Source organism: Uranotaenia lowii, chromosome 3 (assembly GCF_029784155.1).
Source record: "Uranotaenia lowii strain MFRU-FL chromosome 3, ASM2978415v1, whole genome shotgun sequence".
Taxonomy (NCBI): Eukaryota; Metazoa; Arthropoda; class Insecta; order Diptera; family Culicidae; genus Uranotaenia; species Uranotaenia lowii.
In genome coordinates this window covers 306,764,947-306,778,503 of record NC_073693.1, presented here as the reverse complement: position 1 = coordinate 306,778,503, position 13,557 = coordinate 306,764,947, and the positions used below count along the sequence as shown (strand labels likewise).

The following is a 13,557-nucleotide window of genomic DNA, read 5'->3' as shown; positions in this document are numbered from 1 at the left end:
CAATCATGCATGCAAGTTTTTATCCATTCGAAATGAAGGGTTTAAATTTTCCTTTCAGGTTAAATTAAGTTCCTCGTTTGGGCTTTGATGTGCTTCTAGGGCGAGAGCTTGAAATTTAAGAGCTTATCAATCAAAGTAGATTTCCAAAAGCTCCGGAATTCATTATTTTGTTACAGAATTGAATTCAAATTAAGAATTGAAATTCTCCTAACACATTCCACAATAAGAAATTAATTTCAGAGTTGATCAAATTTACACGTTGTGTTAACCTTCGCTGATATGAAGAAGCTCAGTAAAAAAAAGATACCGAATACTTGGGGAATTTTGATAACTTTTTTTGTTTTTTCGTAACACCTAAAAGCTTTAAAACACTTACTGAGGCGAGGAGTATTAAACATGACCATTGATTGTAGTAAATTCAAACGACATTGGTAGTTATAATTGAATGTTTGTTACAAACCCAGATTTCGAGTTTCGGGCCCCGAAATTCGGGGTAACTTTGATCACTACCGTTTTTACGTATCTCAACATCTTCAAATTTATTGTTTTGATGCCATTTAACACAGAAGGCACAAAACATTGATAACAGTAATTTTTTGTTTGGACTCAATTGAATTGAACGTTTTATTTTTCAAAAACAAAATATACTCAAAAGATGGACAATGTTGCTGCATACATTTAGGGGCGAAAATTATTAACATTTCTTAATATTTTTTGGCCTCAAAACAAATGAAATTTTACCTTCATGCAATTCCCTAAGTCCTCGTACTGTTCCCATGTTTTTTTTCTTCAAACTTAACCATTTGATAGAGTTTTTAGCCATTTTTTTTTCTATACGGACTTTTTCATGGAAAATAGCCGTTTTATTAATATCCAAAAATTATCATCAAATGACCATAAAAATAACACTTAAACTAAACCTGAACCAAGAAAAAAGTTGAACTTTCACATTTAACAACCCATTGGCTCCTAAATGCTTTAATTTGATCGGGAGAGATGTTTGTTTGTGAGCCTTCAAAAAACCAGATATTTTAATATTTTTAAGTTACATTTTAAGTAATATAATAAATCTCCTTATATGAACCATATTTAGCTTATTTGTAACTTACTTTATAGGCAGTTTTCAGATATTTTAGCTTTTTACTAAGTTAATGATGATTATCTGCAAAAATTTCATGTTGATTAAAGTTACCCCAGTTCACGGTACGTATATGGAAAACTTCTCAAAATTTTCTGCCACTCAACATCAAGTGAATTATTGTCATTTATAAAATGAAAATTTATTTCAAGGGATTCCTTGATGAGCTCAAAACTCTTGATTTTTTTTCACTAGATATTAAAATTCTATTTATTGGTCAATTTTTGAAAACTTGTAAAATCACCCCGGTTGTAGAAAGATGAGTTAAAAGTTCTAACTGCTCGGTTCAAATTTTCTACAATACATTTTTCGTTTTTAGATTTATGAAGCTTTATATTTTGTTCTTTTAGCATTTAATTTTTTGAATTTTCAATTTTTCTAAAAACAGGTTGTTTTTTTACAGGTATCTACTTGAAGTTTCATATCTAAAATTTGGATATTTAATATTTGAATTTGATTTTTTTCAATTTTTAATTTTTTTTCCTATTATTGAGAAATTTTCTTCATTCAGAGGAATTTTTAGGTAAAGATTTCGTTTAACTAATTGATAAATAAATGCTGTATTTAAAAAAAACAAACTTTGACACACTGTTCAAGCGATAGTCCGAGCTTTTTTATAGCAACTTGTAAAACATCGCAAAAAGCTTCGCTTGTTTACTTTATAGCACGAAGCTTCACCCCGCCTGCTATAAGCTGCCATGCATCCGTTTTAAATTCTTCAAATTACTTACTCATGTTCCACGATAATGTCGGCACACTGCTGAGGCAGCGTGTGTCGTTCGACTTCGGTGTGATTCTGCTGGCAGGCATGGTCTCCATAATCTAGCTCGATGGCCGTCGCCCGGGATGTAACTCCGATCAGATAGTGACCCAACTCGCCGGCAATGTAGCCTATCGTAAGTACTGCCAGAACGTAGGGCTTGTACAGGAATTTCAGTTTATCCACCATGGGTTGCATTTTGAAGGTTTTTTTTGCGAGTTCTTCTCGTTTAAGTTTCCGTTGTCAGTGGCTTTATCTGGAAAAGAGAGAGAAATGTAACCGTAAGTATCATATATTTTAAATTGATATATCGAAAAAAAAAAGGTGTTAAGAAATAAACAATTAAAATCCTTAAAAGTGGTCTCGCTGTAAGTAAAAAAGTGAGGAACTTTGACAGAAAATATAAAAGAAATAACAGTCATTCATCCGACTAACACCCGCTCCTAATTTTTTGCCATTCTACACCCTCTACTAGTTATTAGAGTCGAGAACCAGTCAGATCGCCCGTCAGAGATAAATCAAGCGTAATTGATTTTCCACCTTTTGGCAAAACATCCGGCGGCTGGCGACGTAAAAGATGTGCAGAGCATTGAGCCATTGAGCGATACAATTGATTAGTTCCCTGCAGCACATGGTTCCGCGTTGTGGGCTTTGATCTGCTTCTATTTGCGAATGGTGGTTGTTGTTGCATCTTTTCCACGCGTGTTTTAAATCTTCTAATTGATTTAAAATCAGAAACGACTTTTTTTACTTTAATCAGATTTAAACAAACAATTATTAAAAGAAATATTTGAAAAAGGGAAACCGTTTTCAAGTTTTGTAGTCTGTGAAAATAATTACAGTTAACTAGGTACTATAAAATAAATATCTAGAAGAAACAATTCTCTATTACATTGTGTAGAGTGATAAGGTTGAGCAATCATACGTAGGAACCTACTTGTCGTAAGCCATCAAGTGATTAAACGCGGGGCGTGATGAATAGGATAAAATATAGCCATTCAATTAACATTAATAGGTAGGATATAGATCAGCAGCACTTATTGGTGACTTCAAGTAGCTTCAATAAATTTTTTAGTTGTCGCTTCGCAAGTGAATTAGCAATCGATCATTGGCTTCCGTTGGAAAACTAATTGATATTGATGGACGCTCATAACTCTTATTGTCTAAATACAATAAATATCTACTACTAACAAGACGTTCATTTCGATTGAGTTCAAAACATTTGATTCATCTCACAATTTCATCATTCAACTCAAACACCCTGGCATATTTTTAATCGAAACTTTTAGGGTTTAAAGAGTCAAACTTGGATTTCTACAGTTGATTGCTAAGCTCAACATCTTTTATAAGAGAGCCGTTCAGATACCACGTGGACAAAAAATTGATATTTTTGACAACCTACGGGCTTTTTGGACTTTTATCATATAGGAAACCAATTCTGGTGAAACCTGGTAAAATATATCAACCTTATTTTAAATATTGAGAAACTACACGAAAATAAAATAAAAAGGGTCAACTTACCGAGTTAAAAAGGTGAAAGCTTGTGAAACCCAAAAAGGTGAATTTTACCTCACCAAGGTGAAACTCACCTCACAACGAGGTAAAGTTTACCTGAATCAAGCTGACAAAAAAGGTAGAATTCACATAGAAAAAAGGTAAATCCAAAAATTACCTCATAGCAAGAGGAAGTTTACCTGAATTAAGCAGAATAAAAAGGTACAATTCACCTAGAAAAAAGGTAAATCCAAAAAACATACTTTCCACCTCTTCGAGGTTCAGCTTCCCAACAAACACTTTTTTTGCTGAATAAAAGCTGAAAAAATATCGTGGTTTAATTTTTAATCAGCAATCTAGTTGAAAGAAGTCCTCAAGAATACACTAATTCACGTGTCTTCAGCCTTTAATCATCTTGATCTGGAAAAGTTAATCAGCAAACGTCATTAAACGTCAAGTGACGCATCAACAAAAAAAAAATCAAAAATAAAATAATGACGATGGATGGCACCCACTTTTTCATCTCTGTGTTATTTTTTTCGTCCCAACTGCCTCGAACTTTAAACCGGCTTGTTGGTCGTATGCCGCAGTACGCAAAACCAATCATGAAGTCTACGGCGCGAAGATAATTTGTCAATCATAAGCGACCAAAATGCCGCTCAACCTAAGTTTTTTTTTTATAATAAGTGAGAGAGAAATAATTTATTTTTCAATTTTGAGCATCAAAATTCAAATTTTTTGAGAAAGTCTTCTCAAATTTATTTCAAAATCAGCTAAATAAGAAACCATAAAAAATTTCATTGGATAAGGAAAACAAAAATTCTCCTCTCATTTCAATCATGCCGCTATCATGAAGGGCAGTTTTACCACAGTTCCCAGTCTGTCAAATTCCTATGCGAATGGTTGAACAAAGGCTGAACAAGTTTTATATAAGCAACTCTTCAACTCCTCCCATTGCTGCACTGAGACTTTTTTAAACGCTGAAATATGGTAACAGTAAGTCTTTATTCAACCACTAAGCTTTAGCTCAGCTTTTGTTCAGCAAATTGCCGTTCTAAAGCAGCCAATATGTTTATTGGGTTACGTCTTAGCGAGGTGAAGTTGAACTGGATTGTGCTGAACAAAACGGTGCAATTGACTTCGAAAAATGTAACTATTTTCCGAACCCGTTTATTGAGCTTAAGTTGTTTTTTCATTCAGGAATAAGTTTTATTTCGTGCGCAATATGTGAAAATAGGAACAGAAAGGTAAATTTTGCATTGTTTTTCATTTTGTTGTGCTAGTTCTCATCATAAAACTATATTAGCTACGAAGCTACGAAGTGTTTTCCTCATCATTTCAGAATAGCCAATATTATTCCCCTACAATGTACCTAATAATTGCAGGAGGATTCAGCGTTCATGGTAGTGCAAAAGGACATGAAAAAGGCAGCGTTGATGTTCGAGAAGATACAAAAGTGTTTTCATCCGACAAAACAGAACATTCAACAAAAAAACGTAGTAGTTCACCGAGGAGAATCGTCGAAAGGAAGAACATTCTTGAAACATTAATTCCCAAAACATTAATTATATAGGTAAGTAGCTGATTTTACCCGGCCTTGCTCGGGTTCGCAAAAACACAAATCAAAATGAGCAGTATGACTTTTTGAAATTTTTAAAGCTTTATATTCATTATTATAAGTTGTAAGTTTTTTTTAAGTTTTGATTGAGTTTTGATTTTTACTATGTTTATCGTTTTCATATTATTGAAAAACTTATAGTTATGAGGTTTTCTTTAATAGAAATTTTAAAAATATTCCCTTGTATGCTTATTAATTCTATCACGAAAAACATTAATTTATCCACTATTTTTTAGGACACTTGAATAGATATGGCAGTATATTTTTTATTTTCAAATGAGAAAACTTTTTTTTTTATCTTTCCCATCCTCCATCCAATGAAAATCCCACTTTTCAACATAATTAAATGGTATATTTGAGTTTTATTTACTAAGAAATTTCTACAAAAAAAAAATCCGAACCTCGTTGAAGGCTCACTTTGCATGTTTCCATTTGTATGTGTGTTTTTGCTGTTTTATTTCACACTGTTTTATGATAAGTTTTTCTTGAATGTTGAAATTTCTACTAATAGTTTTTGAAGTAATCGAAAACAAATCATCTCGGAACCAATTTTATACTATATCATTGCCAAATCTATGAATCAAGAATTAAAAAGGTGAAATAACTCCAGTCTTTCCATTGTTTTTTGGTGTTGTAATCTTTAGGATATTTGATTTTTTATTCCGAAATTTACTTAAAATTTACTTCGGTATTTTTTTTGGAAATTTCGAGGGGGGGAGGGGACAAAAGGGGGAAATTGATTTTTGTTCCAGCTTTATCCCATTAATTATTGTGAACAGTGATCAATGCAAAGATTATTAGAATTGGATGGTAGAATTGAACACATTGATGACGAATAATAACTCAAATGTTATAGATTGGCCAATAAAATTGAACTGTTTAAAACTAAAAACCCTCAGATTTAATTATTAAATAAGTTTTCTAATCCCCCCTTTGATTTCCCCGATGGCTATTAATGCGTTGAAATCGCAGCCTTAAAACTCTAAATCTAAAAAGGTAACTTTTCTTTTTCTATGGAAACTCCAGGAATATTAAAATGGTTGGTTCTAAAAAGCTGGAATTTATTAAAATCGTTTGATTAGTTTTCAGAACTCAGTCCAAATAGTTATTCAGCTAAAAAGTAAATTCACTGTTCACTGTATATGATTGAAGACTCTCAAAGCCCCAAGGGCGGTACTGAGCACTTTGAAAAGTTCTACAATGCTAGTCAAAATATTACTAACAGGCTAGTTGTATTTTTCAATCCGAAATGTAGACTCTTTATTGCATCCGAAATATCTCGTACCAGTACCACGTGATTTGAACAGAAGAAGGAAATAAAAACACCCGCCAAAATTTCCCCATTCAAATATTTAATGCTTAGCAAGCTTTGATTTGCTTTCAGTACACGTGAACTCTGGATGGTTCGTTTCTAATGCCCGGCTCATGGTCATGTTGAAAATAACCCCGCCAAAAGAAGAAAAAATTGGATGACAAATGGGTGCCATGACTTTTGTTTCGTGTGAATAAAAACGAAAGTTGTATGGGAGGGTCCCTTTTCTTAGGTGGGAGGGGCTCAGAACTATTACTAAAACCTTACCCTGGCCCAACTAAATCTCTGTACCAAATTTTAGGCTGATCGGTTAAGCGGTGTGGATTTGTATAAGGTGCATACAAACAAACAAACAAACAAACAAACAAACAAACAAACAAACAAACAAACAAACAAACAAACAAACAACAAACAAACAAACAAACAAACAAACAAACAAACAAACAAAACAAACAAACAAACAAACAAACAAACAAACAAACAAACAAACAAACAAACAAACAAACAAACAAACAAACAAACAAACAAACAAACAAACAAACAAACAAACAAACAAACAAACAAACAAACAAACAAACAAACAAACAAACAAACAAACAAACAAACAAACAAACAAACAAACAAACAAACAAACAAACAAACAAACAAACAAACAAACAAACAAACAAACAAACAAACAAACAAACAAACAAACAAACAAACAAACAAAACAAACAAACAAACAAACAAACAAACAAACAAACAAACAAACAAACAAACAAACAAACAAACAAACAAACAAACAAACAAACAAACAAACAAACAAACAAACAAACAAACAAACAAACAAACAAACAAACAAACAAACAAACAAACAAACAAACAAACAAACAAACAAACAAACAAACAAACAAACAAACAAACAAACAAACAAACAAACAAACAAACAAACAAACAAACAAACAAACAAACAAACAAACAAACAAACAAACAAACAAACAAACAAACAAACAAACAAACAAACAAACAAACAAACAAACAAACAAACAAACAAACAAACAAACAAACAAACAAACAAACAAACAAACAAACAAACAAACAAACAAACAAACAAACAAACAAACATATATAGTCCAACTCATCTTTATATATTAGAAAGATGAGTTAGAAGATTTATGATGTCTTGCATAAATAAAAGTAAAATCTTGAATGAATTTGCGGGAGAACGACATCAAACTACAGGTAAACTTTCCCGAAACGAATATGCTTGCAGGGTTCAACTTTGTTGGAAATTAACTGCAGTTTGCTCGCATTAATGTTCTAATGCTGTTCAAGTCAAAGAGGTGGAAAGAGCAGTGATGAGAAAGAAACGTTGCCGAGGTAGAAGTATAGTTTATTCTTCGTAAACATAGTTACCATGACAAAAGTGTCGTCACTTCAGGCAGTTTTCGCGACGCTGGAGCTCCCTGAGCCCCCTTTATCGTTCGGACGGGCAATAGTGTGCAAAAACTTGCGCCACCTTCTCAAAAGTATATACAAATTGGGTCAATGTCAAGAAAGTTGATAGTTTCATTCCAATATACTGGGAAATTGAGGTTTTTGAGATACAAAGTATGTGGTATGAAAAAGATAATCAAATTAACGAAATAGAACTTTATTTTGAGTTTAGCTAATCGGTTCATTGATTAACGAGTTTGAAACCGTTCAGTTACAAAGCATCTTTGATTTAATGGGTGCAATTTGTTTTAATTGTTTTTGGTTACTGTCACGGTTCTTATTTTGTATGTTTTTAATTAATTATTTTAGATTTATCTTGTTATTTAAATATTGTAATAGAATGTCAATAAAAATGTATGTGTGGGGTGACGTTAACAGGATGATACTAGTGGGTGTTCGTCTCGCCTTCGCCTGGAACATGGAGATTTCGCCTCGCCTGGGGGTCGTCCATGAACATTTCGCCTCCCCCGAGCATAGAGAGATGACGAAAGAGGGCGTTAAAGACCCACATCCAGAAGGAAAGGGTCATTCGAGTTCAGGCGTGCGTGTGCTCAACATTACCGGAGCAAAACTTTTAAACGAAGTTTGTGAATTTTCTTATTTAATAGGATAATTTTCCTATTTTTATTACCCTATCAGTTGGCTTCTTCGAAGTGTCCAAGGACTGCACACGCGTCGGCCTAGCAGATCTAGGATCTGCTACGTCTAAACGTTATAGGAGCATCGAGTTCTCTAGATCGCAGGCAATAATCATAAAGGAGAATATTCCCCTCTCGGTTTGGTCACTCTCGAACCGATTGCGTCCACGAGGGAAGACGCCTGTAACTCTTTAGCTCCGCTCCATCCCATTTATGAGCTAAGTAGTGTATCTCGAGATTACCACCCGTAAGCCACGTGTCCCAGAAGTCAACCCAGCTGTGGACCAAGTACCCCAATTCTCACTTGGGAGCTGAAACCCATAACATCGATCCAACCGAAGAATACTTGCCAGTGATCACAAGGAGGGGAACCAAGCGACTTCTACAGCAGCCGCAGCAGAAATCGTACCGGTACGCATCCAAAAGTAGAAACCACACCTACACCTACACCACATAAGAAGTCATAAAATATAAAATTAAAAGCTAATTAAAAATCACTTTTTGAACTCCAAATTAACTTGCTATTAAAACTTTAATAAAATAATTTTCGTAGTACAGTAAAATTTGAATTGTGTATTAATTTATGTGAAAGTTTGTTCGCGTAGGTCCTCCGATTACCCAGTAGTAAGCAGACTCTGAGACCCAGCTCGAGGAGTTTCTTGCTACTGAGCTAACTTGCCGCTGTCGCTGTTACAAGTTACAGCGATGAAAAAGCCAAAATTGGATGCTTTTTTTAAGTATAATTTTTTTCTACGGGAAATTCAGGGTTAGCGGCTAAAACTTCCTTTGGACCCCCACTTATTTATATATCGATGGATAGATTTATTCTTGACAATTTTCAATATTACAAGAATTTTGTGACTTCACAGGAGGATTTTTGAAATAAAATTTTCACTATTTTTTTTTTGGAGAGTTATGATGGCTTCGGGACATATTGACCTAAATAGCTTTGGAGGGTTATTACATTCTTTTCAAACGCTACACTCGAAATTCCAAAATTAATCGGAACAAAATCACCACCTTCTATAATTCAAACCCATTCGCAGCTAGCTATTTATCCAGTAAGTTGCAGATCAACTACTTAGAAGTCGTCGTTGCCGTCGTCGCGTCGTTGGGTATGAGTCAAGTTCAATGCTAATAGATCCGGTAATCCGCTGCTAAATAGAGAGCGAAAACCAGACCAGGTTAATACCTGCTACATATCATTATTTATAGCCCGACCGATCGGTTGGTTGGGAGCAGGCCTTCGATTTCATTTTGTTCCCTCCCGATTCTAAACATCTGGACAACACGTCGAATGAAAAGTTGCAATGGAAGTAGGCACACATCAACCTGACCACCATCGGAATTCTAGTGAGAGACAGGTGGTAATTTGCAGATAAAAATATGAATTTATAATCGACGCGACGGATTGAGATATCACGCTGTGTGTTTTTAGATCAATAGATACTAGGTACTCATTTGTCGATCAACCATGAACATGAGCAAATATTAAACTTTGAAGTACGGGTAGCGAAATTTGTTTGTCTCGTGATTACATTTGGACTCAACTTAATTTACAAATTCTTGTTTTTTGCAAATATTGTTTCGTTTGTAGAATGGATGCATTTTATTTTGTAATATGAAATTCACATAGATAACAATTTTCATCAGTAGTGTTAGGAATTTAAAAGAATTAATTCATTTCTAATATGCCAATGGTTTTAGACTGTTTCCAAAACTGAAACACCACTTATTCGATTCCAGGAAGAAGCTATATCATCAATGATCTGAAACTAAAAACCATCATGAGATCTATTCAAACACTGCGATCTCCCAACCAGACCAGCCAAAGACCCGACCAGATGTAATGACAGCAAATTACATCATATAAAATATAAGTCGTGATCGAGCTTTAATTTATGACACACTTTAGTGTATAACCAACCACCGATTACGATCATCCCTTGCTCAGATGTTGGAATATATTGTAGTACCGTACAACATTCACCTGGCACGTGGCAGAATATTTAAGAACTGAGGAATTTTCTTATCTCATTGGTAGTCGTTCTGAGAATTCCTAAGTAGATTTTTTTTTTAACTAGACAAAAGATACGGCATCAAAGGTAAAAAAAAAATGAGTAATTCAGAATACATTTACAAAGGTATTCTGTACCCCGAACACTGATAGTTAAAGTTTAATCTTTACATATTCAATAAACAATTTTCAATTCACATTCATAAACGACGTTATAAATTTTAATTTAGATTTAAAAAAAAAGTTAAAATTGATTCAAATTGATCAATCAAATTATGGTTGCATCCGTAATTGCTGACTTCTTTTTAAGTTCTAAAATCTTAGTTATGAGTCTTCATTTCAAAATTTGGTTTCAGAATTTCTAAATTGACAGATTTTAAGTTTAGACTATTTGTTTCATGTTTTCAATTGACCTTAGTAACACCTTTGTGAGTGATGAAGAGATCTTGCAACAGATGCAAATAAGATTGAACGGAAGAAAATGATTCTTTAGGTTGATTTCAGAAGATTATGTTATATATTTTTGCAAATTTATAAAATTTAAATTTATCGGAAAATGCCAATTTTTTTAATTTTTGTTTTACGAATTTAAGCATGTTTGAGTCGAAAAAGTTTCATCTCAGGATTCATGACATTATTCTGGATTTTTTTCACAATGGGACCCTCAATGAATTCTAAAAATCTTAAATTTTGCATCATTATTTTTTTTTAATGGACGCACCCTGAAAGCCCAAACAAATAAATTTCCTAATCAGACCTTGAGTGTCAATTTAACACTCATTGCTTAAAATCGCTGTATCATTCTTGTTTCTCTACCGATTTTTACAATATTTTAAGTTTTGAAAATTGCTTAATATTCCATTACAACACTTCAGTTTTCCGTTATTCCAAGTCTTAGAAAAAAAAATCTGAAAAATATGCTTCGGAAAATAGACTGAGTCGATTTGAGGTCATTTTAGAATTTCTCAAACCCTGGGGCCTGAAAAGCTGCGTTTTAGTTTAAAACTCATCCATGATTTTTTGCAGAATTTTAAGTAACGTTTACATGAGTAAATTTGTGTCATTTCTGTTTCTTCTGTGGAACCGAGCATGCTAATTGATTTTTACCAATTTATGAATTCTCCAAAGGATATTTTCCGCTGAACAACTTCATCCAAGACAGTAACTTCGTATCTTATTAGACAAAAAAGTTATTAGATGTTTAATAGAGGTATGTCTTTGGCATTGATAAACAATAAATTCAATTGACACCACTGCTCTCAACTCACTTGTAATTTTTATCGATATGTTCAGGCTATCCTCTCAACTCGCCTTTTCAATTTCAATCTGTCCTCTCAACTCGCTTGAAATTTTTATCGATATGTTTAGGCTGTTCTCTCAACTCGCCTTTTAATTTCAAGCTGTCCTCTCAACTCAATTGAATTTTCTATCTAAATGTTCAGGCTGTCCTCTCAACTCAATTGAAATCTCTATAGATATGTTCAAGTTGTCCTCTCAACTTGTCTTCCAATTTCAAGCTATCCTCTGAGCTCGCTTGAAATTGTTATCGATATGTTCAGGCTGTCCTCTCAAATCACTTTTCAATTTCAAGCTATCCTCTCAACTAGCTTGAAATTGTTATCGCTTTGTTCAGGCTGTCCTCTCAACTCGCCTTTCAATTTCAATCTGTCCTCTCAACTCAATTGGAATCTCTATCGATATGTTCAAGATGTCCTCTCAACTCGCCTTTTCAATTTCAAGGTGTTCTTTCAACTCAATTGAAATCTCTATCGACTCGCACTCTTTCATGTACACTTGTCCGTTCATCGTGTCCTAGGTCACGAAAGGTGCATTCCGCTTCCCGCACGTGCAGATGGCTTGCCAAACCAGGAAATTCTTCGCAAATTTGGACATCTTCTGAGTGCGGACATGCTCCAGAACGCTGAACTTATCCTTGGCTGTGAAAAAAAGGTTGCTGGGGATCTGTTTGAAGTCGGCCTTCACATATGTTTCGTCGCCCATGATGTAGCATTCAACTTTCGTCATGATGTTGAGGTACAACTTCCTGGCACGGGTTTTGGCGGACTTGTTCTGCTTCTCGTCGTGATTAGGGGCCTTTTGTACCTTGAACGTTCGAAGCCCAGCCTTAGTTTTGGCCTTCTGGACAAAACTTCTTCTTAGGTGCAGCTTCTTGGCCACAACAGGCCCCAACTAAGCGGTTGTGGTTTTTGGTGTTATACGGAATACTTTTTCCTTCACTTCTGGGCTTCCAATCGGTGGTCAATCGTTCCTCGAACCGCTTAATCTCTCGCGACACCGTGGAAATCGCGATTTCCAATGTTTTAGCGATGGAACGATGCGGGAGATCCTTGTTCTCGTGATGCATGCGCAAGATTTTATCCCGCCCGAGCTGTTTTTTCGTCTTTATTTGTTTTGGACTCTATTTGACAGGACTTTAAAACTTGCAAGAAGTAAACAATGCACTATGAACTAAATTCACCCAAATTTTCATTAAATTCTACCCAACAGTTAAAAAGCAATTTCATAGTGTGGAAATTTCTTCGTGGACACTTTTTAGGAGATATCCAAATCATATCATATTTTTCACTGATGCTTGGTGACCCGAAAGGTATCGAAAAAACAGTCAATTTTCGATGCGGTTCAACAATCCATATTTTTCTGAGAGGAGTTCCATTCAAGTTTGTTGACCTGGATGATGGCTACAGGAATAGTAAAAAAAAGTCATAAAGTAAACTTCAAGCTCACGAATGTCTGCAGAAATCTCTTGAAAGCGCCACTGCTACGTTAAAACGTCCTTCGTAAAGCATAACTTTAGTATTAATTCGGGTTAATCTTTTTTATGTCTATTGCAAGGATTTCTACTTCTTACCAAAATTAGGTATCTGTTCTGTTTAATGATGTATAAATGAATGAGTACCTCTCGTTAGAAATCCAAAATTTTAACGCATGCTCCTCACGTAGACAAAACTGCTCCACATTTAAATACTAAGCGTTTTACGATTGGCAATAATCACACAAATTTGCACATTCATTCGGACTTCATTGACTGCGAGAAGCACTGTATCATCGTCCAGACGTGTTGACAACAGAATTTAGATTTGTTA

The 13,557-nt window shown here is 34.4% G+C and overlaps 1 protein-coding gene across 1 annotated transcript in view; it reads right to left on the bottom strand.

The window, feature by feature from the left end:
• The window catches only part of LOC129751894 (putative metabolite transport protein HI_1104), a 48,450-nt gene that overhangs the window by 10,074 nt on the left and 24,819 nt on the right, over positions 1–13,557 (bottom strand). The window contains exon 2 of the mRNA XM_055747660.1: positions 1,870–2,154. Coding sequence (XP_055603635.1) covers positions 1,870–2,096 — 227 coding nt within the window. The 5' untranslated portion in view covers positions 2,097–2,154. The remainder of the gene's footprint in view (positions 1–1,869; positions 2,155–13,557) is intronic.